The sequence below is a fragment of the Epinephelus lanceolatus genome, chromosome 13 (assembly GCF_041903045.1).
Source record: "Epinephelus lanceolatus isolate andai-2023 chromosome 13, ASM4190304v1, whole genome shotgun sequence".
Lineage (NCBI taxonomy): Eukaryota > Metazoa > Chordata > Actinopteri > Perciformes > Serranidae > Epinephelus > Epinephelus lanceolatus.
The window spans coordinates 1024815-1041443 of NC_135746.1; the positions used below are offsets into that span (position 1 = coordinate 1024815).

At 46.8% G+C, this 16629-nt stretch overlaps 1 protein-coding gene across 2 annotated transcripts; it reads left to right on the plus strand.

The window, feature by feature from the left end:
* Positions 1-733: 733 nt before the first annotated feature.
* On the plus strand, positions 734-16556 carry asb2a.1 (ankyrin repeat and SOCS box containing 2a, tandem duplicate 1). 2 transcript variants are annotated; one of them, XM_078173621.1, is made up of 10 exons: positions 734-896; positions 1102-1440; positions 4251-4361; positions 7623-7789; positions 7891-8046; positions 8916-9161; positions 13314-13485; positions 13681-14251; positions 15743-15896; positions 16021-16556. In XM_078173621.1, the coding sequence occupies exons 2-10, from the start codon at positions 1109-1111 to the stop codon at positions 16158-16160; spliced, it is 2049 nt and encodes a 682-aa protein (XP_078029747.1). In that variant the 5' UTR covers positions 734-896; positions 1102-1108; the 3' UTR covers positions 16161-16556. The 2 variants fall into 2 exon arrangements, with proteins under 2 accessions (XP_078029747.1, XP_078029748.1); XM_078173622.1 differs by lacking the exon at positions 4251-4361.
* The last annotated feature ends 73 nt before the right edge of the window (positions 16557-16629 follow it).

Sequence of the window (16629 nt, forward strand, 5' to 3'; positions counted from 1 at the left end):
TCCTTTAATCTGAGCGCTCGCTGAGCCTGAAGATGAAAACCTGGTAAACAAAAACAGCCGTCCTGTGACCTCTGAATCTGTCACACTGACCTCAGGGTCCACCTGGGATTATTACAACAGATTGAACAGGGTCTCAACTCTCAACAGATTACAGATTAAATTGACCAAAATCTGGGATTACTCCTGATCAGATTTAGGATTAATTTGGGCCTGATCAAATTTGGAAAGATCTGATACTAACCCGAGACAAATCTGAGATTATTTTGAGACATCTGAGATTAATTTATAACAAATCTGGAATTAATTTGAGACTAATGTGAGATTATTTTGACACATCTGGGATAAATGTGTGATGAATCTGAGATTAATTTATGACAAATCTGGTCTTAATTTGAGACTAATTTGGGATTAATTTGGGGTCAGATTGCAAATTTTTCATGTAAAGACCTCAGATTAACTCTGAAGAAAATTAATAATAAACCAGAGTAACAGATTACACATGATTTTTTGACAGATTAAGGATGAAATTAGATGAATTTGAAACTGATCTGTGATTAATCCTGAAAGATTGCATATGAACATGTTTGATAACCATGTTTCTTCTGTTGCACTGACCCTGCAGGTTTAGAAAGTCTACCTGTAATATTAGAGGTCAGCTGGTCAAATGGCTCAGACTTCAAGTCCTTAAAATAAACCTCAAGTACCCCCCCCCCCCACCCCCCCACCCCCCACACACATGCATACACACACACACACACACACACACAGACGGACACACAGACACAGTGTGAAATGCAGTCTTTATTCCAGACAGATTACAGACAGACAAACAAAACACAGGCGTGTTTTAACTCTGAGGAGACGCTGGATTGATAAAGGAGCACTTTGAACAAGAGGTGAGTTCTTTTCTTGTTCAGTCAGATTCTGGTTTCACTGCTGACTGAACAAAGTTTGACTGTGAGTGTTGCTGGTTGTGTGAAGTCTGGCTGTCATGTTTTGGTATTTCATCTGCTGTCTGTTGCGTTGATGAACGTCTGTAGCTGTATTCTTTATTCTGAACAGTTTGTTTCTCTTAAACTCTTTCATCCTCTGATGTCACAGTTCCATCATGGCGGCACCCCGCATCTCTCGCTCTGGAGCCTTGGAGGATTACTCTCTGTATGGTAGCCTAAGTGACGACGAGCTGCTGCAGATCGCCATCGAGCGCAGTCTGGACGAAACATCCTGCAACACTGCCCACGCCATCACTGCTGCTCCTGCTACCGCACCTCTGCACCAACCTGACAGCAGCAGACAATACCCTGCAGCCAGGAACACCAACCGAGCCAGCCACAGCTCCCGCAATCTACCTGCAAACTACAGCTCCCACAATCCACCTCCAGCCCAGACCGCTGTACACTACAGTTCTCCAAATCCTCCCCGTGAACAGCCTCCTGATCCGTATGTAACACAGTTTTTATTTTCCTCCTCCATATTGTTAGAACTCAGCAATGTTTACATACGCAAAATATTCTGGTGTTTTTTACCTTATTCCCAAATCCCAAAAAAAAAAAAAAAAAAATTCCTACCAAGGCCTGATTCAGAATATTTAAAGGGAACATGCTGTTTACGGGTACAGTTGTACAGTGGTTAGCATTGTCACCTCACAGTAAAAGCATTCCTTGTTCGCACCCCGGGATGGGGGAGCCCTTCTGCGGGAGTTTGCATGTTCTCCCTGTGTCAGCGTGGGTTTCCTCCAGGTGCTCTGACATGTTCTCCCTGTGTCAGCGTGGGTTTCCTCCAGGTGCTCTGACATGTTCTCCCTGTGTCAGCGTGGGTTTCCTCCAGGTGCTCTGACATGTTCTCCCTGTGTCAGCGTGGGTTTCCTCCAGGTGCTCTGACCTGTTCTCCCCGTGTCAGCGTGGGTTTCCTCCAGGTGCTCTGACATGTTCTCCCCGTGTCAACATGGCTTTCCTCTGGATGCTCTGACATGTTCTCCCCGTGTCAGTGTGGGTTTCCTCCGGGTGCTCCGACATGTTCTTCCTATGTCAGCGTGGGTTTCCTCCAGGTGCTCTGACCTGTTCTCCCCATGTCAGCGTGGGTTTCCTCCAGGTGCTCTGACATGTTCTCCCTGTGTCAGCGTGGGTTTCCTCCAGGTGCTCTGACATGTTCTCCCTGTGTCAGTGTGGGTTTCCTCCAGGTGCTCTGACATGTTCTCCCTGTGTCAGCGTGGGTTTCCTCCAGGTGCTCTGACCTGTTCTCCCCGTGTCAGCGTGGGTTTCCTCCAGGTGCTCTGACATGTTCTCCCCGTGTCAACATGGCTTTCCTCTGGATGCTCTGACATGTTCTCCCCGTGTCAGTGTGGGTTTCCTCCGGGTGCTCCGACATGTTCTTCCCATGTCAGCGTGGGTTTCCTCCAGGTGCTCTGACCTGTTCTCCCCGTGTCAGTGTGGGTTTCCTCCAGGTGCTCTGACATGTTCTCCCCGTGTCAACATGGCTTTCCTCTGGATGCTCTGACATGTTCTCCCTGTGTCAGCGTGGGTTTCCTCCAGGTGCTCTGACATGTTCTCCCCATGTCAGCGTGGGTTTCCTCCAGGTGCTCTGACATGTTCTCCCCGTGTCAGTGTGGGTTTCCTCCAGGTGCTCTGACATGTTCTCCCCGTGTCAGTGTGGGTTTCCTCCAGGTGCTCTGACATGTTCTCCCTGTGTCAGTGTGGGTTTCCTCCAGGTGCTCTGACATGTTCTCCCCGTGTCAGCGTGGGTTTCCTCCAGGTGCTCTGACATGTTCTCCCTGTGTCAGCGTGGGTTTCCTCCAGGTGCTCTGACATGTTCTCCCCGTGTCAGTGTGGGTTTCCTCCAGGTGCTCTGACATGTTCTTTCAGTGTCAGCGTGGGTTTTCGCCAGGTGCTCTGACATGTTCTCCCTGTGTCAGCGTGGGTTTCCTCCAGGTGCTCCGACATGTTCTCCCTGTGTCAGCGTGGGTTTCCTCCAGGTGCTCCGACATGTTCTCCCTGTGTCAGCGTGGGTTTCCTCCAGGTGCTCCGACATGTTCTCCCTGTGTCAGCGTGGGTTTCCTCCAGGTGCTCTGACATGTTCTCCCCGTGTCAGCGTGGGTTTCCTCCAGGTGCTCTGACATGTTCTCCCCGTGTCAGTGTGGGTTTCCTCCAGGTGTTCTGACATGTTCTCCCTGTGTCAGCGTGGGTTTCCTCCAGGTGCTCTGACATGTTCTCCCCGTGTCAGCGTGGGTTTCCTCCAGGTGCTCTGACATGTTCTCCCTGTGTCAGCGTGGGTTTCCTCCAGGTGCTCTGACATGTTCTCCCCGTGTCAGCGTGGGTTTCCTCCAGGTGCTCTGACATGTTCTCCCTGTGTCAGCGTGGGTTTCCTCCAGGTGCTCCGACATGTTCTCCCTGTGTCAGCGTGGGTTTCCTCCAGGTGCTCTGACATGTTCTCCCTGTGTCAGCGTGGGTTTCCTCCAGGTGCTCTGACATGTTCTCCCTGTGTCAGCGTGGGTTTCCTCCAGGAGCTCTGTCTTGTTCTCCCCGTGTCAGCGTGGGTTTCCTCCAGGTGCTCTGACATGTTCTCCCCGTGTCAGCGTGGGTTTCCTCCAGGTGCTCCGACATGTTCTCCCTGTGTCAGCGTGGGTTTCCTCCAGGTGCTCTGACATGTTCTCCCTGTGTCAGCGTGGGTTTCCTCCAGGTGCTCCGACATGTTCTCCCTGTGTCAGCGTGGGTTTCCTCCAGGTGCTCTGACATGTTCTCCCTGTGTCAGCGTGGGTTTCCTCCAGGTGCTCTGACATGTTCTCCCTGTGTCAGCATGGGTTTCCTCCAGGTGCTCCAGCTTCCTCCAAGGACAGATTGAAATGGGGTGAGAGAGAGTGGGGGTTGACATGCAGCAAAGGGTTGCAAGCCGAGGCATCCCTGACTTTGAAAAGCACCTCCAGTCCACCAGCGGGATGACGACACAACAGATAGTCTCCTCCTGATCTCAGACCAGATTTACAGACAGTTATTGATCACAGTCTGAACAGTTGACTGTCAGGAGATCAGATCAGTAATTAGCTTCAGGACACCAGTCCCAAATATTTTGAGAGGAACTCATGTTTGATACGAGTGTCAGCGCTAAAACCTTCTTTTGTTTTACCTGCAGAGAAGATGAAGGTCAGAGTCACGTTCAGTGATCACCATGAGCTTGTTAAAAGATGTTGTAAGTTTTGAGATGGATGATGAGTGTCTCTGCTCTGATTGGCTGTTTTCTTGGCATTGATGTGGCAGGAAGACGTTTAATGGGACAATCAGTCGCTTTGTGACGGGTTCTGGGAAGCGAATGGTGGCGTATCGCAGGCCTGACGACACTGTGGTCTACGTGGGTCCGGAACCTGAAGAGTGAGTCAAGTCCTGTTCATGAATCATCTCTGTACATGTGTTACAAACCCTTAAAGGCCTCGGGGAGGGGGAGGTAACAATTAACACAAATAACCAATAACCAATAATGAAGAACACAGGAGTAAACTAAAGCGACTGCAAGGCAGTGATTTATTTACGATGCAAAACACCAAAGAAGCTCCCAAATAAGGGGAGCCGATTAGCCAACAACAATGATATAACAGATAATCAATAACAAAGGCAGAAGAATAAACTCTGGGACTGTGTCACTAAACACCCGAGCGCACACCACCACACACACAGCTATGGTCTGCACTGCACGCTGCCAGAAAGGCCCACTAGCCACCGGCTCCAGTTTTCCAGGGTGGTTTTGATCACACAGCTGTGATAGGCCACAGCTGCAGTAATTAGCGGGGGGGGTGGGGGGGGGGTGGGGGCGGTACCTGGTGTGAGAGAAAACACAAAACAACACCAAACACAACACGGTACGTAACACCCCCACCCATAAGAATGAAACTCTCAGTCCCGAAAACCACAATTCCACAGGTTTGTTGGCAAAAAATAAATAAATAAATTCACTCACAGAGGCTGGATTCACAGCCTTAACACACCTCAACACTTAAGATTCTTACCCCCAGGACAGCATGTCAGCCACTAGGTTTTCAGCCCCTCTCTTGTGCCTGATTTCAATGTTGTAATGCTGGGATTGGAGTGCCCAGCGCATCAACCGCTGGTTGCTGTTATACATCGAGAAGTAGCACACGGGATGACACACGTTGTCGTCACCATCTTGCAGCAGCACTGCTCCAGCTCCAATGGCGCTAGCATCCACCTCGAGTTTGAACAGCATAGAGAAGTTGGGTGCAGCCAGCACTGGAGCACTGCAGAGGAGAGACTTAGCAGCAGCAAAGGCACATTCACAGTCAGCATTCCAAACAAAAGGAACGGCAGGGCTACACCAACAGCAGGGACAGGTTGTAGGGGAGCAGGCGGCAGAGGTTGATTAGGTTTTCCCCCAATTTGGCAGGTGCTGCAAGTTCTGCGCCCTTATCGAAGAAAAAGGGCTGTTTACCATCACACTTATCGGGTTTCTCCAAAGCAGCTGCCCTACACTTAGATAGAGAGGGATCTGTCGCCTGAGCACCAATGAGCGCCTCACGGCGTAGGGGCAAGGGGGTTGCAGGAGCTGTGACAGGATCAGTAACAGGTTCAGTCACCTTTCCTGGCTCCTTCTGACCGCAATCCATCAAACCACCACCAGAGGGCAACACATCTTGGGACAGAGCAGACACAAACAGAGGGTCGGATAAATCAACTTTCTGGGCCTGCTTACAGGCCTGGGCTCTAGTTAACATGCTAACTGCAAAAACATCAGGGTGCCGTTTAACTAGATCATCATCTTTATCAGACTGGGAAATAGGCTCGGTAACCACCTCAGACACAGGATACACTTTACGGCCAGCAATGTCGTTTCCCATGATGAAATCGATTCCTTCAATGGGAAAACAGGAGCAGACACCAACAAGGAAAAAACCAGTGGCTAAACCAGATTTCACATGTACCTGACGCAGGGGTGCAGGAACAAAACCCATTTCAATCCCTCTAACCACAGCACTCACATCAGACGTGACACCTGTCGGCAGTACACTGGAAAGAATGAGAGACTCGGAGCAGGCGGTGTCAAGTAAGACTCTCACCAGGCGCTGGTCCTCCAGCTTGAGAGACACATGACAGGAGAAAATGAAAGGTTTAAAACAGTCACCTGGCACTCCTGACATGATGGATGTGTCACTGAGAGATGTTTTTATCAACCCCACCCCCTTTGGTTTCAAAGGGGACCCCTGCCTCCAGGCGACAGTAATTAAGTGGCCTGTCTTACGGCAAAAAAAACACTGCCTCTCAGTTTTGGGAGTGGTGGAAACAGCAGCACTAGGCATCGGTGAGCCTTTTGAGATGACTCAGGATGAGCAGGTTCACGTCTAACAAACACATTTATTTATGTGTCAACGTGTACTCATCGGCCAGAATGGCAGCCTGTTCCAGAGTGGTCACTTTCTGCTCGTTTAAATATACCACAGCACGTTCTGAGACACAGTTCTTAAATTCCTCCAGCAACATTAACTCCCGTACTGAAGCAAAGTCACTAGCCTTACACGCCGCACACCACCTGTCAAAGAGAATGCCTTTCTCTCTGGCAAAATTGATGTGGGTCTCATCAGGCGTCTTCCTGAGACTGCGACAACGCTGTCTGTAAGCTTCAGGCACAAGCTCATAGGCACGCAGAATAGTACTCTTAACCTTGTCATAATTAAATCCTTCTTCTACTGACAAGGAAGAACAAGCCTCCTGAGCCCTGCCTGTCAACTTACACTGCAACAAGATAGCCCACACATCTTCTGGCCAGCGCAAAGCAGCGGCAATACGCTCAAATGCGCCGAAGTAGGACTCAACCTCTGATTCGCGAAACACAGGGACCAAAGAAATGTGTTTACTCACATCAAACGAGACGGCTGGACCTGATGTAGATTGGACATCAGAGGACCAAGCTGAACGGGTTTGCATCTCTGCCTGGCGCAGCCTGACAGCGGTGTCTGCTGATACTCATGCTCACGAAGCTCCCAAATAAGGGGAGCCGACTAGCAACAAGAATGATATAACAGATAATCAATAATCAATAACAAAGGCAGAAGAATAAACTCTGGGACTGTGTCACTAAACACCCGAGCGCACACCACCACACACACAGCCACGGTCTGCACTTCACGCTGCCGGAAAGGCCCACTAGCCACCAGCTCCAGTTTTCCAGGGTGGTTTTAATCACACAGCTGTGATAGGCCACAGCTGCAGTAATTAGCGGAGGGGGGGGGGGGGGGGGGGGGGTACCTGGCGTGAGAGAAAACACAAAACAACACCAAACACAACACGGCACGTAACAACATGGAAACACCTGTCTTACCTGTTTCACCCCCACCTGTCTCACCTCCACCTGTCTCATGTGTCTCAACTTCATCTGTTTCATCTGTCTCACCTGCTTTACGTGTTTCATCTGCCTCACCTATCTCACCTGCTTCACCTGTATCACCCCTACCTGTCTCATCTGTCTCACTTTTTTCACCCGTCTCACCTGTCTCGACTGTTGCACCTGCATCACCTGTATCACCCTTACCTGTCTCATGTTTCTCACGTCTAACTGGTTTCACCTGTTTCACCCTCACAGGTGAGACAGGTGGGACAGGTGGTTGATGGGTATTTTCCCTGCAGGGAGGAGGAGCCTCTATTCCAAGCAATCCGTGTTGGTGATTCAAGCAGAGTGAAAGCGCTGACAATGCATGGAACAAACCTGATGCTGCCGAGTAAACCGGGCTGGCTCGCCACCCACCAGGCGGCACTTTATGGTCAGGACACCTGTCTGAGGGTACTGCTGTCAGGTAAATATGTACACACACACACGCACACACACACACACACACACAATGACATCACAACAACACCCAGAGAAGAGACGTCCTGTTCTGTGTTTCGTGCTCAGCTCAGCTGGGGATGCTCAACAAACAAACCATGCGTGGTGAGACGGCGCTGATGGTCGCCATCGGCAAAGAGCGGCTGAAGTGTGTTCAGATACTGCTGGAAAAGGGAGCGGACCCCAACATCCCGAACAACGAAAAAGAGACGCCACTCTACAAAGGTAAAACTGACAGAAAGTGATGAAGTGACAAAAAGATTCACCTGTTTTTTCTCAGGACACAAAATGATATGACTTTGGTTCTCTGATTTATCTGAAAGGTTCTGGATGTAACTGTCAGAAATCCTTGTTATTAGTGACGTCTCCCTCTGAGGACGTTAAACATATGCGTGGAAACAAAAGGGGCGGTTGAGAGGGCAGTCTTGGATCAGACCTCTGGCACTCAGGCGCTCAGTCATGCTCTGAGTGAATTGGAGTTGGACAGGACACTAATTAAAGGTCCACCTCTGACGGGCCGTCGCTGCAAAACTCAGCTCTGTGTTGTGACGGGACCATTTGTTGATGTTAGTGGACTCCATTTCTTAGCTACCGTTTTCGGGACTCAGGAACATAGGTAATGTCACATTCTTTGGCTTCTCTAGGAAAATTTATCCCAAGTCCTGAACATGAAAGTCAGTCCACAGGCTGTTAGAGGCAACCGATAAAGAGCTGTTCACACAAAGAAATCAGTACATGTAAAGTTACATCCAGAACCTAAGGTAAAACTTTAAGGTAAAACTTTAATGTCCCCGTGGGGCAATTTCATCACGATGACAGTCAGTACAGGGTAGGGGTGATACAGGTGAAGCAGGCGAGAACATTTAAACGTTTTCAGAAGGACAGAACAGAGAACCAACCAAGCCACAGACCAGCTCCTAAACTCAGAGTATCTCCTGAAAGTGGTTCATTAATGACCTGAGTTATGTTTGAGGAGTCAGATCAGCCAGTCAGAGAGCTTGATTCTCCGAGGTCAGGGTTTACCTCTTAAGGTTGTTGTGATCTAGACTGAGCTGGAGGAGGCATTGAGAAGCTCTTTGTTCCTTCCTCTGCAGCCTGTGAGAGGAACAGCGCTGCGATGGTGGCGATGTTGTTGAACCACGGTGCGGTGGTGAACACTCGCTGTATTCTGGGCTGGACGGCCCTGCAGGAGGCAGCGAATCGAAACAACGTGGAGATCTGTGAGATGCTGCTGAAGGCTGGAGCCAAACACGAACTCACCAACGTGTACGGCATCTCGCCAATGTTTACCGCCGCTCAGACCGGGCAGATCGCCACTCTGCGCTGCCTCCTCAAACACGGTAGGTCCAGGGTTTATTTTAATGTTCTATCGCCAACTGCTACTGTGTTCTGTGGAGTTCAGAGTGTTTGGGGTCAAAGTTCAGTTTATTCAGTTTGGTTCAAGTTCACTAAACTTTGGCTGCACGACCTGACAGATGTGACTGAGACACTCGCTCTGAGCAAATGAGACAAAGGAGCAGCAGCTATAAAAGGTTGGAGGGCTGGGTGATCAAGAGAAAGTCAAATACAGACCCTTTCCAAAAAATTAGAATATCATGGAAAAGTTGTTTCATTTCCATAATTCCATTCAAAAAGTTAAACTTTCATAGAATATAGATTCAGGGCCCACAATTTAAACGATTTCAAGTATTTATTTGTTTATTTTTACATAATTTGGGCTTCCAGCTCATAAAACCCACAAAAACAGGAATTCAAAAAATTAGAATACTGTGAAGAAATCAGCCCAAATTTTGCAGGGCATGAATGTTTTAAACTGAGTGTCACACACTAATCATCTACTAAACTCAAAGCACCTGCACAGGTTTCCCCAGGTGTCATTAAATTGCTTCAGTTTGGTTCAATTGTCTCAGTTCGGTTCAATATGGGGAAGACTGCAGACTTGACAACTGGCCAGAAGACCATCATTGATACCCTCCATAGGATGGGTAAGCCACAAAAGTTCATAGCTAAGGAGGCTGGCTGTTCACAGAGTGCTGTGTCCAAGCATATCAACGGAAAGTCTAGTGGAAGGGCAAAATGTGGCAGGAGAAGATGCACCAGCAAAAGAGATGACCGTGGGCTTCAGCGGATTATCAAACAGAGAAGATTCAAGAATCTGGCAGAGATCCAGAAAGAGTGGAATGAGGCAGGAGTCACAGCTTCAAAAACCACCACATTCAGACGCATCCAGGAGATGGGCTACAACTGTCGGGTTCCTCGGGTCAAGCCACTTCTGAGCCTGGGCCAACATAGGAAGCGTCTCAACTGGGCCACGGAGAAGAAGGACTGGACTGTTGGCCAGTGGTCCAAGGTCCTCTTTTCCGATGAAAGTAAAGTGTGCCTTTCATTCAGGAATCAAGGTCCAAGGGTTTGGAGGAAGACGGGTGAGGAACAGAACCCAAGCTGCTTGAGGTCCAGTGTGAAATATCCACAGTCAGTCATGATTTGGGGTGCAATGTCCGGTGCAGGTGTTGGTAAACTCTGCTTTTTTAAATCCAAGGTCACCGCAACAGTCTACCAGAATGTTTTAGAGGACTTCATGATTCCTTCTGCTGAGGATCTGTATGGAGATGCAGATTTCATCTTCCAGCAGGACCTGGCCCCTGCCCATACCGCCAGAAGCACCAAAACCTGGTTTGATGCCCATGCCATCACAGTGCTTAACTGGCCAGCCAACTCGCCGGACCTAAATCCCATTGAGAATCTATGGGGTATTATCAAGAGGAAAATGAGGGACACCCGACCCAAAAACAAAGAAAGGGCTGACAGCAAGCATCAAGGAAATCTGGGCTTCCATAACTCCCAGGCAATGCCACAGGCTGATTGCCTCAATGCCACGGCGCATCGAGGCAGTGATTAAGGCAAAGGGATTCCCAACCAAGTACTGAAGATTGACATATCGTTTTGAAAGTACCATATTTTGATTCATTTGATGTGATCCTAATTTCTTTCTTTTTTTTCTGCAAAAACTGAGAAGTAAATGGTGATTTCTTCACAGTATTCTAATTTTTTGAATTCCTGTTTTCGTGGGTTTTATGAGCTGGAAGCCCAAATTATGTAAAAATAAACAAATAAATACTTGAAATCGTTTAAATTGTGGGCCCTGAATCTATAATCTATGAAAGTTTAACTTTTTGAATGGAATTATGGAAATGAAACAACTTTTCCATGATATTCTAATTTTTTGGAAAGGGTCTGTATGTCCACGTTTTTTTTTTTAATCAAACACCTCGATATCGATGTTGTGATGATATAGACCCTTTTAGGGCTGATGTCACGATGACATCACGATGACAGTCAGTACAGGGTGGAGAACAGGCAGAGTTAAAAAGGAACTTTTTTAGCTTTGACTTGAAAGTGTCGAGTCAGGGCTGTCTGACATCATCAGGGAGGTTATTTCAGGTTTGTGCTACTTCACCATGTTTCTTTCTGACTCTTGGAACAGTCAGTAGGCCGGCTCCTGATCTCCTTAGGGTCCGAGAAGGTTCATATGTCACAAGCATGTCAGAGATATATTTGGACTCTGAGACACGGCGTGATTTATACACAAGCAGCAACATATTGAAAGCAGTTTCTGAGTGACAGGAAGCCAGTGTAAGGATTTTAGAACTGGAGTAATGTGGTCATATTTCCTAGTTTTTGTTAGGACTAAGGTTATACTGGTTGTAAGGTAAACCCTGATATAGAAGTTGATGGTTAACGTGTATATTTGCTTATTTATGATACTGAAAAAAATCCAACTGGATGAAGAATCTGAAATCTGAAGGCACACCAGTATTTATATCTGTGTACAATAGTTTCTATAATGTGTGTTATCACTCTTACCATGACACTTTGTTTTTATTTACTAATATCAAATGGCAATTGACCTATGGCTAAGCCACGCCCCCTCCACTTACTCGGACAAACTGTCAACATTCAGTGAGCGGCGCTATGGCAGGTGTCACAGTACACGGCATTTCACAGGAGGCAACTGATGATTTTTGGAGACATAACGATCAGATGTCATTGAGAAGTAACCAAAAGGGCCTAAACTACGCATTGGAGGGATATATTCATCATTTTATTGTTGAGAAGGTCGATGAAAAGCTTAAATTACAAGCCAAAATTTACAGGTCACAGTGTACGCTTGTGAACCGCATCTGGTTGCCGTCACCATCAAAAACAACAAGTTAAAGTGCCACTGAAGTTAAGGTTTTTGGCTCAGAATATGAGAAAAGGATAACGGCCTTTTTACCATCTTTACCAAGAGTGTCTCTCCGTTAGTTTGGTGCTACAGTATTTACACTGAATCATTCAGCATAACGTTTGCCAACCTTTGTTATCTCTGCCATTACAGATAAGTTAATGAAGCTAAGCTCCAGAAGTTAACGTTAGCTTAACTAGAGCCCTTTGGACAACAGCTAACAATGATGTACGATCACCAAAGTACAAAACTAGAACAAAATAGGCTAATGAACTCCCAGCAAACAAGGTGACATGATGAACAACGCAGCTAGGAGCTAACGTTAGGCTAACTTTAGCTAACGTTAGCTAGAGATGTTAAAGATAACTTTATATTTCTTTCCAGCAAAGTGACAATATGTTGCCTCAAACACAATGTTGACTTACCTTAGAACAGATGTAGACATCATTGTTAATCTTATTCACGTTGAGTTGATGTTGTGGTCTAACGTTACCACACAACTTTATCCAAAGGAGACACTTTTCTCGCTTGAGATGTGGTTTAAAGTGTAAAAATACACCTGGTCGCCCAGCCTCTCAGGATACCTTGTGTCAGAGTTGCATGTACCCCATGCACACCGTTTGACCATTTTTAAACTTCAAATCTCAGAAAAAACGAAAAAAACGAAAATGGCTATACGCACTGTGATTGGCTCATCGTGTCTGAGGGCGGGACTTAGCCATAGGTCAATTGACAGCCAACTATTACTCGTGAAATATTTATTAAGAAAATGATTCAAGAATTAATTTCAGCACACCTGGACTGGCATCACGGCACACCTTTTGAGAACCACTAATAAATAAGCAGTAATATAAAACGTTTGGTCAAACAAAACTAGCTCTTGTGTTTTTATTCTTTTCAGGATAATAAGTCTTTAATACTTATCTTAATACTTTATACATTAATCTGATCAACTGGTGATAAAGGTGAAACACATGTAACGTTAATGCTTCATAATAAAATGAGCCGCTGTGACTGTTCACATTTGTGACATCGTTTGCGGTCGACGACCAGATTCACACAGGATTCACCCAGTAAAGAAACTGGTGGTTTCGATCCAACATCAGTGTGACGACAGTGAAACTACACGTTTAACTGGACAGAGCTTCAGTGTTGACCGTGGGCGTCTCCTCCTCGGCCCCGTCCTGCACGGATCTGATTGTGAACACCTGTTGAGCTCTGATTCAAGGATTTCCTCCCCCTGACCTCTGACCTCTGATCCCTGCAGGTGCAGACATTAACAGTCAGGCTGCTGACGGAGCCACCGCTCTGTATGAAGCTGCTAAAAATGGACACGGACAAATCGTGGAGCTTCTCCTCTCTCAGAACGCTGATGCCAACAAACCTGGAAAGACGGGGTTGTTACCGATTCACATCGCCGCCCAGAGAGGAAGTGAGAGGTATGCACGCTGACTGCATTACTTAAGTAACAACAGAGCAGGTCTCAGAGCTGTGTCTCGGTAGTCGTCACGGTGACATCACAACAGAACATGACGAGTTTCTTCGTCCAATAACATCAATGAAACATTTAAAAGTTCAGTAACTCAGAGTCTGAGCTCGGTCTGGTCTAATTCCTGTGATGTTTACTGTTCCAGTATTGTCTCCATGTTGATACCAGCCACCAGTAAGGCCAGAGTCCGGCGGTCTGGCATCAGCCCGCTCCACCAGGCCGCTGAACGTAACCGTGACGATGTCCTGGAGCTTTTGATCAAGGCAGGCTTCGATGTTAATGCTCAGCTGTCTGAGGATCGATGTAAGCTGTACCAGGACCGCCGCAGCACGGCGCTCTTCTTCTCCGTCATCAACAATAACATCGACGCTGTGCACATGCTGCTGAAGGCCGGCGCCAACCCAAACCTGGACATGTTTAGGCCGCTGATGGTGGCGGCGAGGCAGGGCTGCATCCAGACCGTCACCATGCTAGTGGAGCATGGCGCCGACATCAACGCCTCCATCCCCACACACCCCACCACGTTCCCCGCTGTCTACATGTTCTCCATGAAGTACCTGTCCATGTTCAAGTACCTGCTGGACCACGGAGGCCACGCCCTCCCCTGCTTCAACTGTCTCTACGGCAACGGACCTCATCCACCAATCAAAACCACTCGATCAGACAGAGACTTCAATGAAGCCGACAGAGTCCCCCAGCAGAGCAGAGGAGTTCAGGTGACCTCAGTTTGTTTACATGTTTACATGTTTACATGTGGAAAGTAAACAACAGAGTAAACATCAGAGTAAGCAACAGAGTAAACAACAGAGTGAAAGAAAAGTCAACTTTTAATAAGAAGTACCAAAAAATTTAAATGATTTAAAATGAACGCAATTTTGTTTCATGACATTACATTCAACATGTAAAAAAAAAAAGTTCTGTGGTTGATTGACAGTTCTGTGGTTGATTGATAGTTCTGGGATTGATTGACAGTTCTGTGGTTGATTGACAGTTATGGGATTGATTGACAGTTCTGGGATTGATTGACAGTTCTGTGGTTGATTGATAGTTCTGGGATTGATTGACAGTTCTGTGGTTGATTGACAGTTCTGTGACTGATTGACAGTTATGGGATTGATTGACAGTTCTGTGGTTGATTGATAGTTCTGGGATTGATTGACAGTTCTGTGGTTGATTGACAGTTATGGGATTGATTGACAGTTCTGGGATTGATTGACAGTTCTGTGGTTGATTGACAGTTATGGGATTGATTGACAGTTCTGGGATTGATTGACAGTTCTGTGACTGATTGACAGTTCTGTGATTGATTGACAGTTCTGTGGTTGATTGACAGTCCTGTGACTGATTGACAGTTCTGTGATTGATTGACAGTTCTGTGATTGATTGACAGTCTTGTGACTGATTGACAGTTCTGTGGTTGATTGACAGTCCTGTGACTGATTGACAGTTCTGTGATTGATTGACAGTCCTGTGACTGATTGACAGTCCTGTGATTGATTGACAGTTCTGTGATTGATTGACAGTCCTGTGATTGACTGACAGTCCTGTGACTGATTGACAGTCCTGTGATTGATTGACAGTTCTGTGATTGATTGACAGTCCTGTGATTGATTGACAGTTCTGTGATTGATTGACAGTCCTGTGATTGACTGACAGTCCTGTGACTGATTGACAGTCCTGTGGTTGATTGACAGTTCTGTGATTGATTGACAGTCCTGTGGTTGATTGACAGTCCTGTGATTGATTGACAGTTCTGTGGTTGATTGACAGTTCTGTGACTGATTGACAGTCCTGTGATTGATTGACAGTCCTGTGACTGATTGACAGTCCTGTGGTTGATTGACAGTTCTGTGATTGATTGACAGTCCTGTGGTTGATTGACAGTCCTGTGGTTGATTGACAGTTCTGTGATTGATTGACAGTCCTGTGACTGATTGACAGTCCTGTGATTGATTGACAGTTCTGTGGTTGATTGACAGTTCTGTGATTGATTGACAGTCCTGTGATTGATTGACAGTTCTGTGGTTGATTGACAGTCCTGTGATTGATTGACAGTCCTGTGATTGATTGACAGTTCTGTGGTTGATTGACAGTCCTGTGATTGATTGACAGTCCTGTGATTGATTGACAGTTCTGTGGTTGATTGACAGTTCTGTGGTTGATTGACAGTTCTGTGACTGATTGACAGTTCTGTGACTGATTGACAGTTCTGTGAGATGATCTCGGCCCCTAGTATCTGTCGGTGGGCGGGGCCAATCATCGACGTCCTGTTGGACTACGTTGGTAACGTGACTCTTTGCTCCAGACTGATGGAACACCTGGACAGTTACTCTGGCTGGAGCGTCATCAAGGACAAAGCAGGTGAGTCTGTTATAACCCCGCCCCCTCCCCACGTAAGCATGTTACTGGTTTGTCTCGCAGTGTCTCAGTGGTGTTACTGGTTTGTCTCGCAGTGTCTCAGTGGTGTTACTGGTTTGTCTTTCAGAACCTCCGCGGTCACTGTTGCAGCTCTGCCGGCTGCAGATTCTGCAGCTGGTTGGACCTCACCGTCTGAAGAGGTTGCCGCTGCCTGGAAGTCTGATCCGCTTCCTGCAGCACCAGGAGAGACCTGACGAGGAGGACTGAAGGAAATCCTGATGTTTACTCTTCACTCAGATGACTGATGGAGGGTATTGATTAGTATTAATTAGTACTGATTACTTGGGACATTTAACATGATGAAAACATGAAGAGACTGAGCGACTCCACACTGTTTCTTTTAAGATGTTTCAGGAAGTAGTCTGTGACGCTTTTCTTGTCATGAGTAGATCCAGGAATTCTACAACACATCCACGTGTTTCCACGTGTTTCCAGGAGGCTTCAGTTCCCTCTTTAATGGTGTAACTTTGAACATATAAGTTTTTGTCATTACGCATCATCACGTTGTTTATCTGCAGTTTAATTGTTTATTTTAGGTGTAAAGATGTGATAAAGCTGTAAAATAGATTCTTTGCTACAAACTAATAAAATCTTAGTTCATAATTTGTCCTCTTTGAGATTATTAATTAATTCATGTCTGATGTTGAATTGAGACTCAGCAGACAAACTGTTATTA

Coding starts and splice junctions, on each gene's coding strand:
- asb2a.1 (XM_078173621.1), top strand. CDS start 1,109: ATGGCGGCACCCCGCATCTCTCGCTCTGGAGCCTTGGAGGATTACTCT. Junction 1,441..4,250: donor CGTGAACAGCCTCCTGATCC/GTATGTAACACA, acceptor TTGATGTGGCAG/GAAGACGTTTAATGGGACAA. Junction 8,047..8,915: donor AGAGACGCCACTCTACAAAG/GTAAAACTGACA, acceptor CTTCCTCTGCAG/CCTGTGAGAGGAACAGCGCT.